This window comes from Cyrtonyx montezumae, unplaced genomic scaffold (genome assembly GCF_038088225.1).
Source record: "Cyrtonyx montezumae isolate F1298 unplaced genomic scaffold, pur_monq_1.0 scaffold_3, whole genome shotgun sequence".
Lineage (NCBI taxonomy): Eukaryota > Metazoa > Chordata > Aves > Galliformes > Odontophoridae > Cyrtonyx > Cyrtonyx montezumae.
This window is the reverse complement of record NW_027072034.1, coordinates 128,837,392-128,858,640: the sequence shown is the minus strand read 5'-3', so window position 1 is coordinate 128,858,640 and position 21,249 is coordinate 128,837,392. Positions and strand designations below refer to the sequence as shown.

Below are 21,249 nucleotides of genomic sequence, written 5' to 3'. Positions count from 1 at the left end.
GCACAGCCATACAGACAGCCTCTACAAAAGAGATAACACTCCTTTCATCAGTATTTGCATTGTCAGGCTTTTCTGCACATTTGCTGATGGCTAAAACATATATACACATGCATAATCAGTTACTGGTGTTCAGCAGACATGGTCCTCTACTGAGCCACAGGAACTCAACCACATGAGTCTGAAACTCAGACATTCCTGGGCAATGCTCATCAGCAGCAGTGCCTGATTTGGTTCTCCATTCTCTTACCAGATACTGAAGTCTCTGGCGTTCAGTCTCTGGAGTGAATTCTGAAGACATTGGAATGACTTCGCCATTTCGGATTATTATAGCCCTGTAGGAGTAATAAAGCATTGTTAGTAGAGGGGAAAAATGTAAAAACACCCAGAAAACCAGGGGGTACAGTCAGACATTTATTCTCTTTGGAGTCATAGTAAAATAAAGCAATTTCTTTTCTACTGAAGTTATCAACAGACAGGATAACAATTCCTGCTGTGCATCTTTTAGCCTGGATAACAACGTATATTTGTATATGCCAAATTCATTTCAGAGCACAAAAAAACCATTCAAACAAAAGGGGAGTGTTATTTCAGCTGATGTCTACTGGGCATCCTTATTAGTGAAATGTAGACACCCAGAGGAGATGCTGCAGAATCAGCGACTGCAGAACGACTCTTTGCAGGTTTTAATCCCAGCTGGGGCTGACACTTCTATACTACTGGCTTCAAATGACTAAAGCAAGCTCTTTCCAATTATTGATTGGTCATATGTCATGTCAGAACATTTCTTTTCCAACAGCAAATGGAAATGGCAAAGAAAATCCTGTTTAACACAAATTCAACTAGCTACCTGCCAGAAGCAGACAGGTAATGGAATGACTATAGATCAGTAGAGAGATTTCACATGCACTTCTGCAAATGGCAGAGAAGAAATGCTCTCCAGCACCTGTCTGTTGCCTCTTAAACTGCTCTGTTGCCTGCAAAATATGGTTTGATCCTCTCTGATGTAATTTCCCTGCGTGCAACACAGTAAAGAAGGGTAACATTCATACATACTGCATTTACTGGTCATGTATTCACTCACAGAATCAGATTACTTTATTATTTGCACAGCTTCGTAAGCATAGTAATGCCTGGTGCTTTTGAACAGCTGTATGAACATCCCAGAGATCTTAATACTGATTTGGAGCTGTTTCTCAACCATCAGTTGATTAGTTCACTGTTTGGGTAACAGCAGCATACCAAGCCACCTCCCCTCATGAATTTGCACAAAATTTAGCAAGGATAAAGCAAGTAACAGGTACTTGAATTCTGGTTTCTACATGCTTTGTATTATTTCCTTTCTGTGATCTTTTAGTATCATTTACACGGAATCTTACTTCTCTTGATAATTGGGTCAATTTGCTAGAATGGCATTTATGCCAGGTATTCTGATGGCACTACAAGGCATCCAAAGATGATGTAGGCATACAAATGCTGAAAACGTAAGCTCTAAAGTCAAAATGTGGTCCTGACACAAATGAGCTGTGCAAACTCAGTGGTACTCTGTAACTGTCCAAGTATTCAGGATATAATATTGGACTAACAGTCTCTGAATGATCATCTAATATTGCTAGTATGCAAATAGAAGGAGTAATCTGCAGTATTCTGCAGAGGAAAGGAACCACTCATATTTCTCAGATTCATGCAGTAAAGAAGAAACAGGTTCAGGTCGGAGCAGCACTAGCAGAAGTGGAATTGATATAACTGCTTGGTGTGTCAAGCTAATTTTTTAATTATCCTTTGCTTCTTCTTTAATCACCTATTCATGAGAAATACGTATTTTAAAGACCACTGAACTCTGGGTTCATCTTTTTCTTTGTGTACACCGACATACTTACTATATATGTTGATAGCTATCATTCTCACTTCTGTGGGTAGAATTGGGCCCTGAGGGACTAACATCATATAAAAAGCAATTCAGAGGCGAGTGGGTCAACCTTTCATGGCTCAACTTATTTTCGCTAGAAATTGCAGCCACCTGGGATGAGAAGTACAACCCAGCACAAAAAACCTTTGCAGGGATGGGGAAAGAACAAGGCAGTGATGTTAATTGCTGATTAAACAGAGTCTCAGTTTTATGTTTTACATTAATGTTTATGGCAGTTAGACTTGATTCAACTCAACAGTTACATTTGCTTGTAAGAGTCAAATGATGTGATCTGAGGAGTTAACTCTAGATATTAACAGTGGGAGGGATGCAGATGCACACATACAGGTCAGTGGTATGAATTCATCTCTGCTGGGCTCGTTATCCTGTTAGCAGTCTCGTTAGCTTTCCACACCAGCTGCTTAGTAGTTTCATGACAGCAAGGGATATTTCTGACCGTCTATATGACAGAAATGGACATATTTGTTGGCAACCTCACTAGAGAAGCCAGGCATGAAAGCCCGGCCCAAGAGCTGCTGCACTCGGTGGGATTTTTGTGATTTAAGAGGTGCCGTATCAAGCCCTAGTTGGACTCAGAGACTGAACTGCCCTTTCAGTGACCTGGCAACGACAGAGCTAGAGCAGCAAAGCTGTCAAGCACGGTCTGAAGGCTCTTCCCATGGAGCAGTCTCCAGAGCCCTGCACCACTACCTGCTCCCACCAAGAGAGCCTGGTGCAGGGAACAGCCAGCAGCCGCTTTCCAGCAGCCACTCTATGCAGTTCAGCGGGACAATTAATTTTAACTTTACACTTCCTAATGGACTAAGAAGCAACATCACATTACGTGAGCATTGTTGCTTCTGCCACACATGAAAGATATACACATGTAATGAAATAGTGCTCTGAAAGCATTTAACTCCCTGCGTACTGTGGAAGTACGAGCATATTATTTTATGCCAGAATAAAGCTACCCTATTAAACTGTCAGAAGTAGCTACATAGGAAGCCAGAGAACTTGGAGAGATGCAGTGCTCAGGGAGCATCTGACTGCCATGTTTAATGGTGACATTTTAATTTCAGCCACAGTGGTGAAACACATTATAGCATGGCCACAGGGCAAGCCTGCCAAAGGAAGCTGGGTGATTCATGTTTGTAGGGAACAAGTATGTCAACAACCAACAAAATATTTTTTGATGACAAGGTTACTTCAGAGCCACACCAATCATTAGTGTACATCAGCAACGAAGAAGTAATAAAAAAAGCACAAAAGTTGGGTGGGTTTTCTTTTTTTTCTTTTTCTTTTTTTTTCACCTCTTTTTTTCCAGCTTTTATGCAGAATTTTAAGTATTTGCTTAATTTCTATATTAAGCTTTGGTACTTTAAAACAAGATCTGGTGCTGTAGTACACATCCCCTTTCAAAATATGTGGTGAATGAAGCAACTAAAGGGTAAAAATCTGTCAGTGCCTTCAGTGGTGCTCTCACACTTGGGACATAGCAACAACACACTGGCCTAGGGAAAATATCAATACATCAATTACTTTTGCATTTTTAATATGGATAAAACAGCCACCCCTCCCTGAAGCAAGCAGGGCTGCTTTTCTTCTTTTTTTCTTCCTTTCTTTTGTCGAGAATACAATCAGCAAAGAATTGCACAGCATCCTTTCTGAGTTTCTGAAGAGAAACAAATAGAGGGAAACTCAGACATTTTAGAGGAAGCTATTGTTAGTTAGTCTCATTTAATCACATGGAGAAAGAAACACTTTAGGGAACAAGGTCAAAAGTGTAATTTCACCGCTGTCACGGGTCTATTGGGATTCTGGTGTTCAAAACAAAGAGGCATCTCCTACTGTTAGGAGTATTCAGGGGACACCCTGATTCCATTACACACTTTTTCAGCCAAAAATGATTTGAAACGCAACATTAAACTGCACATTCTTACAACAGAGAAGAAAAATCTGGTCAAGGTGACAAAGAGAGACCATTCAGAAAACCCTTTTTGACAGCGTATATCAATTCCAAGCCACAGGGAGGATGTATCCATTTTGTCAAAAGGGGTTAAGCATTGTGGATTTGGTATAGATGAAGCAGCAGTGTCTGGCCTGTCTGAATTGGTATTAGAAATGTGTCAATGGAAAAGAAAGAGGGATTAAACTGACAGAAAGAATAAGGCAGGGTTTTATTACAAAGGAGGAACCAAACAGTAGATTTTAATTAGGTGTGTCACAAAATAACTGGCAGAAAAAAATGTAAATCCTAGAAATATGGAATTGGTCTAGATGAGTACTTGTTTACTGCGATAACTAAATGCATATATTTAAAGAAGCCAAGGAAGCAGATCGCTAATGCCTGGTGATTTTCAATCCACCAAAGTTCTGTTTATTTACATTTCCTTAATTGCTATGAAATGAAATAAGAAGATTCAAAATAATGTTCACCTCCTCAGTAAATAAACCAAGTAAATTAAGTTCAACTGGAACTTAACCATTACAATCAACCACGATGACTACTGATGAGTTTTAATACATTCAGCCCTGGCTTCTTGGTTTCACTTATTGCTAACTGGATTACTCTTCTTAATCCCATGCAGATCATTTCTCAATGTTTCTTTAGAAACCAGATGACCAAACACCTCACTGCACTGGCAATAATAACGGAACTATAGTGAAAAGCCTTTAATTGATTTCCTTAATTTTATGAATTAAGTCAGGCTGGGGATAGTAAAGCAAACCATTACGTAGTGTTTAGCTGGCATTAAAACAGGTCCCAGTGATGACATATCTAGCCATCACCGTAAAAATTGGAGGTGAAAGCAGCAACCCTCAGCAACACCTATGGCAAAACACACATCTGCCTACCACCTGTAATATTCAAGAGAAGACTTGTAAATGTCTAGCTCCTACTTTGCATCTCAACCAAGAAAACAAGCAGCAAACTGGAGAAGGCATAGAGCCAATTAAAGGGCCTCTGTCCTCATTTTCCAACTACTGCCATTCAAGAGTCCTGACACCCTGCTTCCTTGGCACTTCTCAGTGTAAACATCAGGCTCTCCACAAAAATGCATTCAGACTGGACATTTGGAAAGATTTCTCTTCCATAAGGGAGGTTAAACTCTGGAACGGGCTTCTTACAGAGGTGGTCAATGTCCCATGCCTGTCAGTGTACAAAAGCATTTGAATAACGCCTTCACTAATATGCTTTAATTTCCTGTTAGCCCTGAAGTGGTAATACAGTTCGACTTGATGATCTTTGTAGGTCACTTCCAACTGAACTTTTCTGAGTATTGGATCATTTATCATTCAGCTGAACAAAGCCAACATTAAAAAGGAATGCACTCTCCCTGTGACAATTCAGTCAGGTCCTTCAGGAGTAACAGTGAACCCTCCCAAGCTTTTGGGGAGGCCTTCTGCAGGCTGCCTTTGCCCTCCGAGCAGACCAGCTGGCCACCTTGGGAGCACAACTTCTAGATACAGCTATGCTTCATGATAATGCTGATGTCAGGCTTTCACAGGTAGCAACCAAAGAATCCAAGGGCTTCTCTTCATTTCATTGCAGTCATGTTGCATCTCTGCTGTGGGGCTATACATATCTCCTCCTGCCTTTGCAAGGCACATAGAATGGAGTTATAAAATCTAGTTCCTGTAAGAAATCCTGAGAGTGGTCTTTCAGAGGCGGGGTACCAGCATACCGGCTGCTCCTGTAGCACATTCTAGGGTTTTATGACATTTCCAGTTAACCCAGTCATTCATATTTACATTTCTACTGCTTATTTAGCAATGCTCATGGAGAAGGCCTCTAGGCAAAATAAGGGTCTTAATACACTTTAAAGTCACTATTTCAGTGGTCTGGTTTTACTAAATTGTCACATAATTTTTAATAAAGGATCATGAATGGGTAGGGAGAAGCTATTTCTCAAAATAATAATCATAGATTTCCATGGAAGTGCTTATTTCTCATTTATACTAGCTGAATCAGTCAGAATCTTCCTTACTGCCACCAAGAACAACAAAAATCTGGATTTTTAAAACAGATCTCACATTCCATCCCGTGTATTCTACTAACAGATTAGTAAGCAGCAGTCAGAGGGATCTCCTGCACCTGGCAGCCTCATACTGCATCCAATGGCGAGAGGCACTAGGGTAACATCAACGCTGTTACTAAACTGCTTCAGTTGTTTCTGTATCACTACTTGCTCCCTGGTTTTAAATGTAACACTAAGCTTGCAGATTGTTCACAGAGGAGGTGGCTGAAGAAGACATCGTCCAGCGATTTCTGACCTGAGAAATTCAAAGGCTCTTTGCTGCGGCGCAGCTCCATTCCCAGGCGATTCTCCCTTAAATTCCATGCACTAGTTGAGGTTGTCCTCACATGGACTGCTTCTCTGAGTCAGTCTAAGTATGGGGTTGCTATTATTAACAGTTGGCTAATTATTAACAGTCAGCTTTACTAAGAGTGTTTCATTTTAGGGCTAATTACACTTTTTTTTGGTACTCCCTCCCCTCACGAATAGGATACACGATGGCATTAGCTATCTATACGTGATTATTTTTTTTTCTCATGTTTCATCAGGAAAGTAAGTTTTACTACTGAAATATCCATATGTGATGCCTTTGTATATTTACACATCTTTACCATGTAGCATTTCCTACTTTAGTACCTGTAGTATGAAGTCAAAAGCCTATTAACTAAACTAAAACATTGTGTAAGGAATCGTATGTACTTTCCTATTGCTTTACATCTGAGTGCATTGGTCTTCTTAGCCAGCAGCTAGGAAGCCATTACAAGCTGGTTTGCAGTGAGCAGATACTGCAAGAACACAAAAACTGTCTGCCAATGGTTCCAGCCTGCTTACATTGGAGATTTGCTGCCCTCGTGGGATTCATTCTGTTCACAGTGATTTCAGTGTTTCTTCATTTGAAAACCACTAAGTCCAGGGGCTGCAGTGATGATACATCACCATATTTCTGCAACATGGCTGAACAACATGCCGCCCATTATTTGGGTCATGCCAGGAAGATGAACAAAGCAGCACAGTCACATCTTTGTGACCAGCTCTGAGCCTTGGGACCATTATCTCTGGAATCAAAGTCTGTTTCTCTGCTGTCCAGGATATCGCATTCATCTTCAGGACGAGTTACTATGGCAACTAAGCCTGGGCTTAGGGATGAAGGCATCACTTTGCAAGCCAGCGCTTACTGTGTCAGTAATATGGCTGGGGTATGGCTAACCACAGAAGGTCAAAGAAGTGCAGATATTTTTCTCTGCTCTTCACTGATTTACCATTGAGGATGTCAGAACGATTTTAGTCCCTAAAGAATTACATCTACTTTGATTTCAGCTTTTCTGCTTTCTCAGTTCAGCAGCAGAGACCTTCAATACTAAGGACTTCAGAAGACCAGGTAAGCCTGGAGTGCTCCCTATGGTTCCCCTTCCACAGTATGGGAGGCAGCTAGAGATGGGAGGTGCACAGCCTGCCTGGCATGCCTTGGCACTGACCTGTAAGACAGGAAGGAAGAAAGAATCCACCATGCTCTCTGGTTGACTAAAAAGGCACAGATTAAAGAGGTAAAACTGAGTTCAAAACTGAGCTCAGTGCAGTGCACTGGAACATTTGGATTCTGCTATACTTGCTTATATCACAAGCTGCTTGTATTCAAGATCACAGGCTCTTTGTGCATCAGTACCAGTGGTTAAAATCATGCTTTAGCATCCTCTACTCAACTTGCCTCATACATCATGAGCCCTACAGTTAAAACATGCAACATACACATGGGGATGTTATTACAGTGGGAATTTTTCCTTGATCAGCACTCACATTCACCAATAAAAGAAAGGTTACTCACAGAGGTAGCAACCAACTTTTTTGTCTGAGTGGATTAGTTGTCGTGGTGTTTTTCCCCCCTCAAAAAAATGAAAAAAACTAAGATAATTAAAGTCAATGGGATCTATCACTCCTAGAAACCAATAGCAATGAACTGTAGCTTTCCAGTTTGCTAGGAGTATTCAAATAGCAAAAATTCCTGTCCCCCCTCATTATCTGAAATGCAAAGACTTCACTGGTAGAAGGTATCTGTGTGTCTGAGACTTAAATGAACGTACCACATGTTGAAACTGTTTACAATGGCTTTAACACATGCTAGATTGTCATAGACATTATGAAAGCATGTTCTCTCCCAGAAAAAACAAGAGTTTGGAGAAGAGGCAGAACTTGTGTGTCTTCAAAAGTCTATGAACACTGACTGCCAAATTAATCACTTCTGCCAAGTCAGAGCTGGATATGAGGTGCTAGTGCCTCAGAACTCATCATTCACTAGGTTGTTAGAAAGCATGCTTTCTGAGTGCAATAACTTATTTCTGATTCACCACCTTTTCTCCACACCTTTGATAAAGTGTTTCCCAAGACGCCTCCAAAAGCTTCACTCGACATGAAATTCTACAAGGTGATCTGAGGTAGCTGCTACTCCTGTGAATTCTGTGCTCTTACTTCTCACTGGAAAGAGTCCAGGGGTAGAAGGGAAGTAGAAGTGCTTTCAGCAGGCCTTGTATGGGAAGGCTTCCAAGCTGGGCAAGCAATGAAACAGGACTTGGCTGTATCTTCTGAGTCTGACTAAGATGACAGGCTCTTCTGCAGCAATTTCTTCTAGGCAGCAGAATCAGACTTCTCCACCTACCAAACTGCAATTGCTGAAGGAGAACGTGTGTGGGAGACTCATTTGGTCTCTCTTCACTTCACAGTCTCCCGAGCAGAGGAAGCACAGACTTGGAAGGTCTAAGCATTTTTTTTACTTTGAGTTATTCCAGTGAGAAATTAATAACCACCTGAAAAAGAGGATGAGCAGCTTGACCAAAATATGGTCTGTAAGAGTCGTTCTTGCCTCTGAGAAGGCATCATTAGAGCAAGAAGAATTTTCAGAGGACAGGGAAGGATCACCATGGATTGTGTGGCTGAAAGTGCCCTGTGCATGGCTGATGATGTTACTCTTCTCCCATCTTTAGGGGGAGATAGAAGTAACGATTCTCCAAATGCTGCAGTTTGAAGCAGCATAGTAACTGAGTTAGTCTTTCCTCCAGAGACAGCTAAGTACAAAACACAATTATTGTTGTTTATGCAGATACAGATGTAAGGAGACAAAAGAGCTTACCAAGACCACTTAAAAAAAAAACCAAAACAAAACAAAAGGCAAAAAAAAACCCCAACAAAAACCCAACCCGAACAAACAAACAAAAATCCCACACAATTTAGATTAGAATATAGTTTGTTAAGAAAAATTAGAAAATTAAAATTTCTTTAAAAATACTGTAAACCAAAGACCAAAACAAACCAACTCTATAATTGTAATACACTAGAGCACTGCTTGGTTTCTACCCATACAGTGCTTGGGCTTCTGGCAAAAATCACCCTGCTGGACTGCCTTGAGGAAGAGGTCAGATACCACAAACCACAAAAATGGGCCAGAAACTTCAATTCTGATTTCTCAAGAATTCTATTTCAACTACGGTGCCAGTCAGCAAATAGATGGCTGTTTCGATGTCTCTCCCATTTGCTTCATAATAATACACTATTTCCCAAATTTTAGTCCCTACAATGTGAACTACTTATGAGATAAGCAATTAACTAGCACTATGACACAGAGTAAGTATAAATCTAGTGACATTCAACACAGGCTGCCAATCTGGAAAGAATGGAAACAGTAAACAAAGCAGAATTCTTTTTCCAATGATCTATTATATTAGACTACAAAAAATCTGTGTTGAACACACATATGGACGATTGAACTCCAGTGATGATGTTTAACCTGCACCCATATGAAAGCGCCACAAATACAGCAAGCTCCTATCATTTAGCAATCCCGAATGCCATAGCATTATTTCTGCAAAAAGGAGGAGAAAATCTATTCTGGATATGAGGATATATCTTCGAGCAGAGGATGAATATGCCCTGAAAACAGAAGCACAGTGAAGCAAGAAGCAGGGAAGCAAAAAATGATATATATATTAAAAAAAAAAAAAAGTTGATGAAACAAACAAAAAGACCCAGCGACCCTGTAAGTCTGTGAAGCCTACAAAACATTGGGCTCTTTTCTCTGATGCCAACAAATCAAAAAAGTCAAAGAACCCATTTGAAGATGTAGCAATTTCAGGTTCTATGGCAAAATCAAATCAACTTGTGATTTCTGGTGTTGTATATTGATAAAAGCAAGGCTAACCCAAAATGCTCCAAACACAGCACAAAATGGCAGTGTCTGCAGTTGTTGAGCAGCTCCTGAGCTAGACAGCATGAGAGACAGAAGAATGCTTGTGCCAAAGACAGTTAATATGATCATATCACATTAGAGTCATTGGAGTGAAGTGATACTGGGTAAATGTTATGTTGCATGAGGGCTATACAGTAATGGGCAGTAATCAGTAAAAACATTTTAAGTTCTTGTTTTACTACTGCTTCATCTCTAGCTATAAAACAACATACTAATAAAGAACATAAAACTGAAAGAACTGAGATTAACAAGGCGTGTTATGGCAATTTAGAAGTAAAAGCCACTTTAGCAATATAAAACCGAACAATGCTGTTTAAAAGAATGAGCAGACATTCCTTATTAAAAAAAGATGAACCAACCATCCAGCAGCAAAAAGACCAAAGAAACCCCAGATATTCAGAGTGTCTACCACAGAGTAGTGGTCACAGTGTATATATCAATATAAATGCTCATCAAAAAGCCACTGTGTATCAGATAGCCCACTGCAGCACTATCAGCCCTAGCTAAACAACCTTGCACAGACAATGCTAACCACTGAGAGGGGGAAAGAGAGATGGTGGCATTGAAAAGCTTTGGTCAATATGCAGACATAAATTTTGACTCTACATGTAGGCATATTTATGGTAGATTCCAAGAACGATCAAGCCATTAGAAAATGAAAGCGGATCCCTCCAAGTTGTTTTTATCAGGCTCTGAAGACATCACCTAATTTTTAGTAGGATTCTGATATCATGCGCAGTTAACGTATAATTATTACAGAAATGTGATTGCATCGTTAGCATAAGTTTAATTGTATCATTGACATTAGTGATGCCATAACATCAAGCTCAATAATAGTTCATAACAAAACGTACAATTAGCACAATTTTTCTCTTTTTTACACCAACCAAAAGTGTTCAGCTTGGAGAAGCCTAATAGTCCCTACAGAAGTGAGCTAGGGCTGAACCTGAAAGGATTGCTGGCTGGTAATTTAGTAATATGGTAATTAAAGTCTTTTCATGATGTAATTACACATCAACTACAAAAGGACAGCTGCTATACAACAGTGCCAGGGTACGTGGCATAAAATGATTAGATTTGAGAAGCTTTAGCGGTTAAACTGAATACCACAGGCATAAGTCTGAGGTATAGCTGGCACCACATAGCAAATTATTATTCAAGTCTCATGCTTGCAGTTTCCTTAGTCTCATTGTGACAGTAACAGTTTGTTGTATGTACCTTGGTCCTGTGACAGCAGAAGCTGTTCAAAACCCACCTCTATAAGCTTCTGTTGTTTGTAATTCCAGGTAATTTCAAAGACCAAGTCTTCTTTTGGGCAGAGGCTGTACAAATCAGAATTGTGTAAACTCAAAATGTTCAGTTATCAGCACTGCAGCATGAGATCTCTTACAGATAAGTCTGCTGGAAATGTAGCCTGATTTAACTGCAGTTATTTTTTTGAAATTTATTCTAGTATGAGGGTGGATAAGGTAGAAGGAGACTGAGGGCAGAAGAGGCATAAATGAGTTGGTGAATCCAAGGAAACTAGAACTCCACTGAAGTACTGAGGTTTTTGGCATCTACTTTCAAAAGCAACAAACGTGAGGCCTGTGTTTGGAAAAAAAAAGCAACAAAACAAAAACCCACTCTTCTCCTAAAAAACATATAAACATTTTATTTAGTAGTTTCCTTATTATATTTCTCAGTATCCTCATTTGTATCTGTACAAAACAAAAAGTTGACAGTGCAAGGCATGAGACAGTAAAAATGCATGTATTTTTCCACTAACACAAATAAGGAACCTCTTGGCTACGTGACTTGGCTCTTAAAAATACAACAATGCACTGTGCGCCCTGGAAGGAGGCAGACAAGCTCAGAGCTGCTTTTCTAGTCCTAAAACGTCATTTTAGGAATGAGAAGCAACTTGGATATTTCACAGTAACTGCAGACCCCCCTCTTACCCCCTTCCTGAAACATGAGAAGTAGTGGGAGAGAGACTCAGATCAACCAAACTTCTACACTTTAAAGCTTTTCTTAAAAATACTTTATTCAGCTAAGAAAATCTATAAGCAGGCCCATGTGAAAATGAAGGATTTTGGAAACTCAGAGAATTCTCCTCAACATGAGGAAGGCTTCCATGAGGTCCATTTGGAAAGCTGAAAACCAAACTGTTTTGGATCTGAAGTGACTCTGTTACCCATAAGGATCTGAAGAATGAGTAGAAGAACTTAAGCCTTACTTCAAAGAGTGCTCAGCCTTGCCAGTGGCTTCCTTCTTTTCCTCTTCTAAAAAACAGATGTTTTGGATAGGTTTTAATGAACATTCAAGGCCTCTTGATTTCTCAGTGGTTTAACTACCATGGACACTGGGACTACCTCAAGATCACCACCAATAAGAATTTCTTCCCATGAGTTTGCACAGGATACAGCAGAGTTGAGGCTGCTCTCAGGAAGCAGAGGAAGATCTTGAGAGAACTGAAAGCAGCCAGTCATTTACAACTAAAGATTTCAGCCTTAGAAAGCAGGTCCTGCATGGCCAGTTTTGCACTGCACAATTAAGGAACAAAACAATTAGCTAACTCTATGGAAGAGACTTAACTGTACTTCAAAGTTCAGTGGCAAAGGAAACACAATTACTTCTAATCTGATGGAAGAGAGGTAAAACGTAGTACAGTTAGTGATTCTGAGGAGTGGACAGGCAATCTACTCAAATGTGTCTCTGGGTACACTCTGCAAGGACTCATCTGCTACTTGATGGGAAAAGGTGATTCAAATATGTCATTTGTCAAGAGGAACTGGTGAGCAACTTACAACATACGTAGCAAATTCAGCAAACTTCAAATCACTTTACTCTTGAGTGTTGTCTCTGTGAATAGATGGGTGTGCACAGTACAAACATGAACTGTGTGCATACAAAACTCAAAACAAATGCGTAACTGTGGTGGTCTTCATCAAAAGACAACACAGTTCAGTACCTGTACAGAATTCAGTTACTCAGCTACTAACTGAACCCAACTGCAGTCTGTGTCATGCAGAGAGCTACTCTCTGCTGGCCTGTTTATGGAGAGCACTGCCAGAAGAAACATGTGAAGGTATGAAGTCTTGCAAGAACTGCCTCATTCTCTCTGGCAGTGGTATGGGCAGAGAATGAGAGAGATGGAAGGAATGCAAGTGAGATCCCAGCATGCTCCTGGTTTTAGCTAAGTCAGAAGAAAAAGAAGGAGCTTCTCGTTCATGAGATTTAAAGCATCCAACTTTTAACTAAAGCAAAGTAACAGTTCTTGAACTACAGCATTCAGTTCTGAGGAATAGGCAAGTACATAAGTCAGAGCAGGACACAGTAAAAATCCTAACCTCTGGATAGCCCTCCACACCCACCTGCAGGAGTAGCAGAAATTTACTTTCAATAATATTTTCAATTATATCAAAAACTAATAGCCAGGTGGTCTTCCAAGGCTAGACCTACGGACAGCAGCCTCAGGATAAGCAGTTCCAGATGCAGTCCCCCATCAAACAGTGTTCAATGTACAATTCTACTACACCTGTTTCAATGGCTCTTTAGTGCCTTTTCACTTCTCTGCAAACATCAACTCATTCAGAGACAGTGACAAGGAAGTCACCCTGAGTGCATCCACCACTCCACTGGACGCTGGAAGTCTACCACTACCTTTTGCATTAATTTTTGTGACAACTGTTAAGAGAGTCCAGTTGAAAAACAGAACAACTTGGTGATAACACCTGCCACCAGGGAGCTCGGAACACCAAATCTTGGGAGTTTGGGTGTGGGAGTAGAAAAGATATCACACTCACTTACCTGCTATCACCAGCATTTGCCACATAAAGCTTCCCCAATAAATACACCACCACAAGGGCTGTGCAGCCACCGGAAATGTTATACACGGTCCTCTCACGTTCTATTTGTAAATCCTATAGGAAAGGAAAACAAAATGCATATATATAAAAAAAGACAGCACTGCAATTAATACTTCAGAAAATAAAGATTCCCCCCTTAAAATTACAATTTTCTTCAACTGCAAGTCCCACTAGCTTTCTTTACCATTGCAGCTCTGACTACACACTCAGAGAGAAGAATGGAAAGCCTTGGAGTACCTACTACTTGTGATACAAAGCTGGGGATAAAACAGGACAGAACTGTAAAGCATCAGGCATCATGGAATAAAGGGCAATGCTGAGGGATGCAAGAGATTTTGCAATGGAAAAAGCACAAAGAAGGCAAAGATAAATGTAGCTGAACAACAGATACCTGGTGGTATAATTGGAGAGCACTTTACATAGACAGCAAATAATTAATGAGACCTAGCTATGACATGAATAACTGTCTCAACTCGAAGCAGAAGCTAGGATTGTGGAGCACACACCTTTACAAACAATGGCAAGACACTCATGCAACAGGGCTACCCTCCAGAAATACAGAAGAGGGGAGTGATGCTAAACTTGTTAACAAAAAAAAAAAAAAGCATTAAATAGAACAACAGCAGTAGAACACTGAAAAAAAATACTAGTACTAGGCACACACAGAATTGCCAGGATAAGCTACAGTGTGTAAGACTGTATCTTGTCTCACCAATTTTATGAGGCCCTGGAAAGAACTTATGAATATGCACAAACGTAGAGAGGTATGTACCTACTAAAACAGATCTTCCTGTGTTTAACTTCCAACTGATTCTAAGTTTAATAAGAAACAGTATATAAACACAAAAAGCCCTCCTGCTTAATACATAGGTAGAACACAAGTCACATCTGTCACTGACAGTCAGTCAAGCCCAGTAACATACAATTATCCCAAGAAAGCTTGGAGACCATGAAAAAAAAAGGTAAATGAGCTACTTCCAAGCACTCCATACATCTTCAACAGAAATATTTTTATGCCAGTGAACTCACTCTGCTGCCTCTTAGCTTAGCTCCTGCTAATAACCAAACACATTAGAAGTCACCCTCCGCTCCTGAGTCTGGAATCCAACCTAATATCAAACTGTTCTTTCCCTGCAATACTAGATTCCAACAGGGAGTGTCACCTAACATAGCTGTTGCGAATAACTAGCAGATCTTTTCAGCTAAACCTTGCCTACTTGCATGCATTTTTCATTATGAATATATTTGTCTCTCTGTGTTCTGTACTTCATTATTTGCGTTAAGCAACAAACAGCTCAAATTGTCCATGCCTCGGGGTATGGGATTTAGAGCTTTATTTCAGAGCTTTATTTATCCGAGCAAAAGAACCACAACAAATGCTAACTAGAACAGCTGCAATTCGATTAAAAACCTGCAGTGCCGAAGCAGGCCAGGGACCACTCTTTGTTTACACATTTCTGGAGAGGGAGGTGACTGGGATGGCAGAGGGGATGCTCAGCAGTGCTCACTCACTGTCCTGAGAGAGCTGGGCAGAGGGGGCTCCCATTTCTAATAGTGCTTGTCACAAATAATGTGACTCCTAGCAGACCAGAGTGCACGCACAGCCTGATCCTATTTGTGCCATCAACTCAGCAACAGGGAGGGCGGTGGGGACGAGAAAGTTGCGCAGCACTACCCGACAAGGCCATCATCTGCTGCACAGAGGAACTGCAAGCTGCTCTGCCACAGACAGTGGGTTTTGTTGTGGCTCTTGCTACTCAGTGCAAGTGGGTTTTTTTTTCCCTTAATGTATCGCTATTTTTTTTAATTATTTTTGGTAGGTAGGCTGTGGTGAAGACCAGAAGGAAAACACCTCAAAGCTAAAAATCAAATCTCACAGAGCCTTTGGTCACAGACATGGGCTTGTTGCAAATGCCACTTTATCTAATCTTGCCATAGAGAAGCTGATTTTCCTCCCCATGGTTTCCATATATTTTTAAATTAAGCTGAAAAGAGCAGTTCAAAGGAAGCAGATGTTTCTAACCATCAAAATAATTTAAACTTACAAATACTACAGTGGATTTTCCAGGCACTGCCAGGAATTTTAAAATAGCTTCTTCTCCGCTGCTCAGAGTATCCTCTGAGACCTTGAAACAAAGTACAATTCCTCACCTGGTCTCAGCCCTGTCACACATACACTTCACAAGTGCTAGAATGCCTATATTAAAATTTATTCCTTTCAATAAGCAGAACTCAGAAGCATTTATTATGAGATGGAGAAGATGGATAACCCTTAGGGCCTCATTCTCAGAGTTTGTTTGACTTAAACTAGACCTTGTGTGCTAAAAGAGGTTTCCTATATCTCAACAAAATTCAAGGGAAAAAGGTAAAATAAAATGAAGCCTGCCATTACTACTAACTCATTCTGATGTAGAGATATTGGCTTTTAACGAAATACTTTTCATCAGTGCTGCTGGGAAAGTGGTGCAGCGCAAAAAGAGGTAGAACACCTCTGAAGCCCTTAGGGGTGTAAAGAGTTCTAGGTGAAGGCCAAGTACATACAAAACTTTCCTAATTTCCCCCCTGGTGAAAGATTTCAGAGTAACCTTTTTTTTCTCTTCCCCCCCTCCTCCTTTTCTGTAGGATGCAAAACATCTCTGTACAGCAACCTGCTATAGGGGAAAGAGCTGGGGAAAGTTGGGCTGAATCGTACGATGTCTCTTTCAGTCCAAAGGGCAGTATGGGGTACACTATCAGAACTCAATGGAGCTGGAGAACTTCACCCAACAAATAAAAAAGGCTAGAGAATGAAGGGTGAAGAATCAGAGGACTCATTAGTACCTGTGATAACACCTTTCTAATAGCTGTAAAATGGTCTAAAATGGTCTAAAATAAAATAAATGAAGTTTTCTGTATTCTCTGTTGAAAAGGCTGACATTTAATGCCCAAGGAGGGAAAAAAATCTGTGCTCTGCCCCCTGCTGAGGATGGGGAATGTTGCAGCAGGCAGGAGCAGGGTACCCACAAGGGTTGTCTCATGTTCAGCTCCCCAGGGGATTGAGCACAGGGGAGGATGGAGCCAAGTCTCTGGAAGACACTGAGGGGCTGCAGGGCATGCTTCCAGGGCAGGCGGCACCTTCTCCTCCGATTACAGCATCAGCCTGAGGATACAGTCAGCACTAGGACAGCCCATCCCCGCTGTGCTGACCACTTAGGGTAGGGTGCACCCTCAGCACTTGCCTCGCTAAGGCTTGGAGCTGTTTCCCCGAGCAAAAGCACTCGTTTGTCATGCTAGCTCATAACCCTTTTCCAAAAACAGAAGCAGACTACGCCATGAAGGCAGTACTGTTTGCTCAGTCTGAGGCTCAGAGCGGCTTGCTCATGCCACCTCGTGGAGACCTGCCAGACAGGCTCTGGTGCTACCTCTGTGAGCATGGCATGGGCAGCAGCTTGGGGGGCTGCAGGGCCCTCCCTATCTTGTTCTTCCTTCCAGCGTTTTCTATCAGAATGTGTGGGGCACATCTTGAGCTGCGAGCACGAGCCACTGGCAGCCCTGCCCAGGCTGGCTCATACAGGCAGGCTGCCGGCGTGCTGCAGGGCTGGGGGCAGAGGGTGAGAGAGCAGCAAGCATGAAGACACAGAGAAGTGTGTGCCAGCTGCATCTCATGACAAATTTTAAAGGTTCAGGATCATGAGAACATGTAAACTGATCAAATTGCAGTATCTTCATTATAACTAGTCATCTTACTGCACTAAGAACTGAAATATTCTTCAGCTATATCCATCCTCAGAGTAGGTCCTCTGGTAGCTGCATCTTGCTACAACTGCAAGTAGCTTTACCCCCTACACATAGGATATCTATTAACTTTTTTTTTTTTTTTAAATAAAAAATCATATTTCAGAGGGCATAAAGTCAAAGTTAACTCTTTAAATCACTTTAGCTCAATCAAAAAGGCATCAAAACGGTTGTACCACTACTGTAAGTCCCCGTATTTCTAATGGCTGTTTAGCCAGAGGAATTTTTGTCTAGAAAAACCATACAGCACGTGTTGATCTCTCAAGATCGGTGCCATTTTAATTGGAAGGATTTTGTGAAAGTATTTGTCTAGATCTGAATCAAAAGAATCTCAAAAAAGAAGAAAAAGCTTGTACAGCAGACACAAATATCTTCCTATAAATGACACAGCCTAGTTATGTGCCATTTCTTTTTTCCCATCAAAAATAAAGAGGGTTTAGTGTGAAATTGGTCCTTCCTGTCCAAGGTCTTTAATAGATATTAAATTGCACTCATACACACATGGTTAAATTCAGGGAAGGGATTAGAGTTTAATGCTCCTGTTCAGTAGTGAAGAGTATTTGGAAGTATCCACTCAATTCTTAGAACTGAAACTCTACATATACATCTCAAAACTCAAGAAATGAAAACCAGAGGTCTGACTTTGAATATCTCCAAAACTTAAGCTAATTTATTTTCATTCAAGTAAAGTAATTGTGGTCACTGAAAATTATTTATACTGAGTGTTACTACTGTTTTCGACAGAACAGTGAAAACACATCACAAAAACTTGCTCAAAGGGCTCCTCTCAGTACTAGATGTTTCAGGACACAACACTGAGATGCCTGCCTATGTGTCCAGGAATGTAAGCTTTCACCAAGTGCTAGGCAAAATGATACACACTCTGATGGTGTGAAACCCTTGAAAATTATGCAAGTTTTAACTGCACTGAACTACCACAATATCCATGATGTTCCAATACAAAGCAGGAACTGACAAACTACATACTGTGGAGGTGGCCCAAAGTCTTCATTCAAAGACTGTTAGTATAAGCCAGCAGGAAGTCACAGAGAGGTGGGATGAATCACTGCAGGCACAGATGAGACTCATCAGTGTTGATCTTAGGAACTACTCCCTTAGGCAGGCAAAATAATATAGTCTTGTCCCTAAACCACTTAGGAACACAAGACGCCTTCCTTTTACAGTAAAAGATAATGCCAGAAATGTATTGCGTTATGATAGTCATACTTACAGTCATATATAGCCAAGTAAAAGTAGGAATTAATTAATTATTCTGATCTGTATAGTCAAAGACACAGGGAGGAAAACAAGATACTCTTCACAGTTTGGAAAAAGGGACGACAGATCACTATGATCTGTGTCTGGAATACCCACACATCACATCTGCAATAAGTTATCCAGGGCTTCCACATTTCTACTGTTTTACAGCTTTTCCAGTGCTCTAAGAAACAGCTTTCAAAAAAATCCCCAGACAAATGCTAGGGTATGACAGGCAGTATCATCTCTTTTCTCCTTCAACAGAATGGGGAACAAGCTAGTTCTTCCTATCTGAAGGGGGCAGGCTAAACTGACAGGAGGTTTTCAAACGTCCTCTTTCCTTTCAGCTAGCAGAAACTCAGCCCAGTTGCTGAAGTGCATTAATATGCTCTCATGTCCCACACTGACTAATGTATAAACCATGACTGTAGGTGTTCTGGTGGACAACTCAGTTTGTGAGTATGTTTGCCTGAACATCCTTGGGAAGAAAGGGCAATTCTGCAAGATAATTGCTATCCTAAAGTCAAAGTGAAACATCACTTTGTTATAACTGCAGTTTCTAATTAGACGCATGTACTAAACAAAATTCATATTTATCAGAAAATGCTATGATCGAATCCTGCCTTTGTACTTCTTTTCAGGAAACAAATAAAACCCCTAGGAAATGTTAATTAGTTCAAAAACCTTCTGCTAAAAAAGGAGGCTTAAAAGAAAGAAAAAAAAAAAAAGAGAGGCAGAAAAGACATCTCTCAAGACCTGATCCCAGATGTACTTGCTGACAGCCAGAGCCTCTGCTCTGCCTGACTAGAATTATTTTTAAGACTGAGAAGCACTGAATGGGGATGTGGAGAGCAACTGTATCAATTATACAAGCTCAAAGAGAAAACAACTTCCCACGGGGAAATTTTGAGAGTGTTCTGTTTGCTCAGGACCCTGATTCTTGCAGTACACAAGTCAAGTGGGTGGCGGGAACACCTTTCATGCCCCACTCATCCACTCCCAACCAACCTCACTCACTCAAGAGTTGTACACACTCCCCACAGACTCTGTCTTATGAGCCACCCCAGAGCTAACAAGAACTGTAGGTTATGGGGTCAAGGAAACTAGCTCTCATCCACATCCTTGATGTAATTTTATGAGCCTTATTTATTTGTGGGCAACATCTGCAGAACAAGGGACACTGAGACGCCGTCTTTGCTGCTGCTCTCATAGGGCAAGGAGGCTTTCTAAGGCACGTATCTGTATGCACAGCCTGACAACAGCCAAAGTTGAGATATGCTACTGTGAAGTGACACTGATTTTTAATCTTAAAAAGAAAGAAACAAACAAAAAAAAAGAATAAAGAAAAAAGAAAGGAGAGGAAAGAACAAACAAGTTTCTAAGAGTACAACTAGCAGAGGAAAGTGCAAATGATGTGGTCATGACACTACCTGGGATTTAGGATGACACTCCTGTCTGAGTGCTAGTGAGCCTGGCAGCAGCTTTCACAGTCCAAAGAACAGTTTCCTGCTTCACACAGACACAATAGGTAAGCTGCTGAGGCTCTTAAACACTATCTATGTATGGACAGAACTATTTAAGTAGGAAAAAAAGTGGAAAAAATATATTCCTTATTGTTTATTTTGCCCAAAGCATGTGACTGATGGACATACAAAATGCAGACTTCAGAACCTAAAGATATACGTACCATTTCCTTGAATGCACTTTCTATAGCTCCAATAACCAGGCACTCATGTGGGATCTTCTTTTCAGTGAAGAAGCGTGTTGGAGGGGTGCTGGGTGAGCCCGGGGCACCCACGCCACCCCGTAAGGAGGCTGCCCGTGTCAGCGTCCTGCTGTTGGTGGATGGGTTGTCAGGCTCCTCTCCCAGGCAGGTGGGTGGGAGGACAGCCGTGTTCCTCAGGATGTCCACAATCTCCTGCAGCTGCTCCAGGATGTGGTGCTGCAGCAGTTTGGAAGCGACCACTGCCGCCCCTGACCCAGCGTGTCCATCAAACAAGGACCAGTAGTACAGGTTGATCCCATCTGCGTCCTGGGGAGACACGAGGGAAAGAAAAGAAAAGAGACTGTCACATGGTCATGCAACCACAAGTGAGGTGAAGGAACAGCCAGTGACTTGCCAGAAACAGGTAAAGCATAGGTAACTCTCCTACTGAAATGGAGAAACACTCAGCATGTTAGTACAACCCTTGCAGAAAACAGATGTGT

The 21,249-nt window shown here is 41.1% G+C and overlaps 1 protein-coding gene across 1 annotated transcript in view; it reads right to left on the bottom strand.

The window, feature by feature from the left end:
- Nucleotides 1-21,249, bottom strand: part of PPM1H (protein phosphatase, Mg2+/Mn2+ dependent 1H) — a 123,392-nt gene that overhangs the window by 33,676 nt on the left and 68,467 nt on the right. Inside the window, exons 3-5 of the mRNA XM_065743388.1 lie at nucleotides 20,729-21,073; nucleotides 13,952-14,064; nucleotides 248-332 (exon numbers count right to left, since the gene is read on the bottom strand). Of these exons, the coding sequence (XP_065599460.1) occupies nucleotides 248-332; nucleotides 13,952-14,064; nucleotides 20,729-21,073 (543 nt within the window). The remainder of the gene's footprint in view (nucleotides 1-247; nucleotides 333-13,951; nucleotides 14,065-20,728; nucleotides 21,074-21,249) is intronic.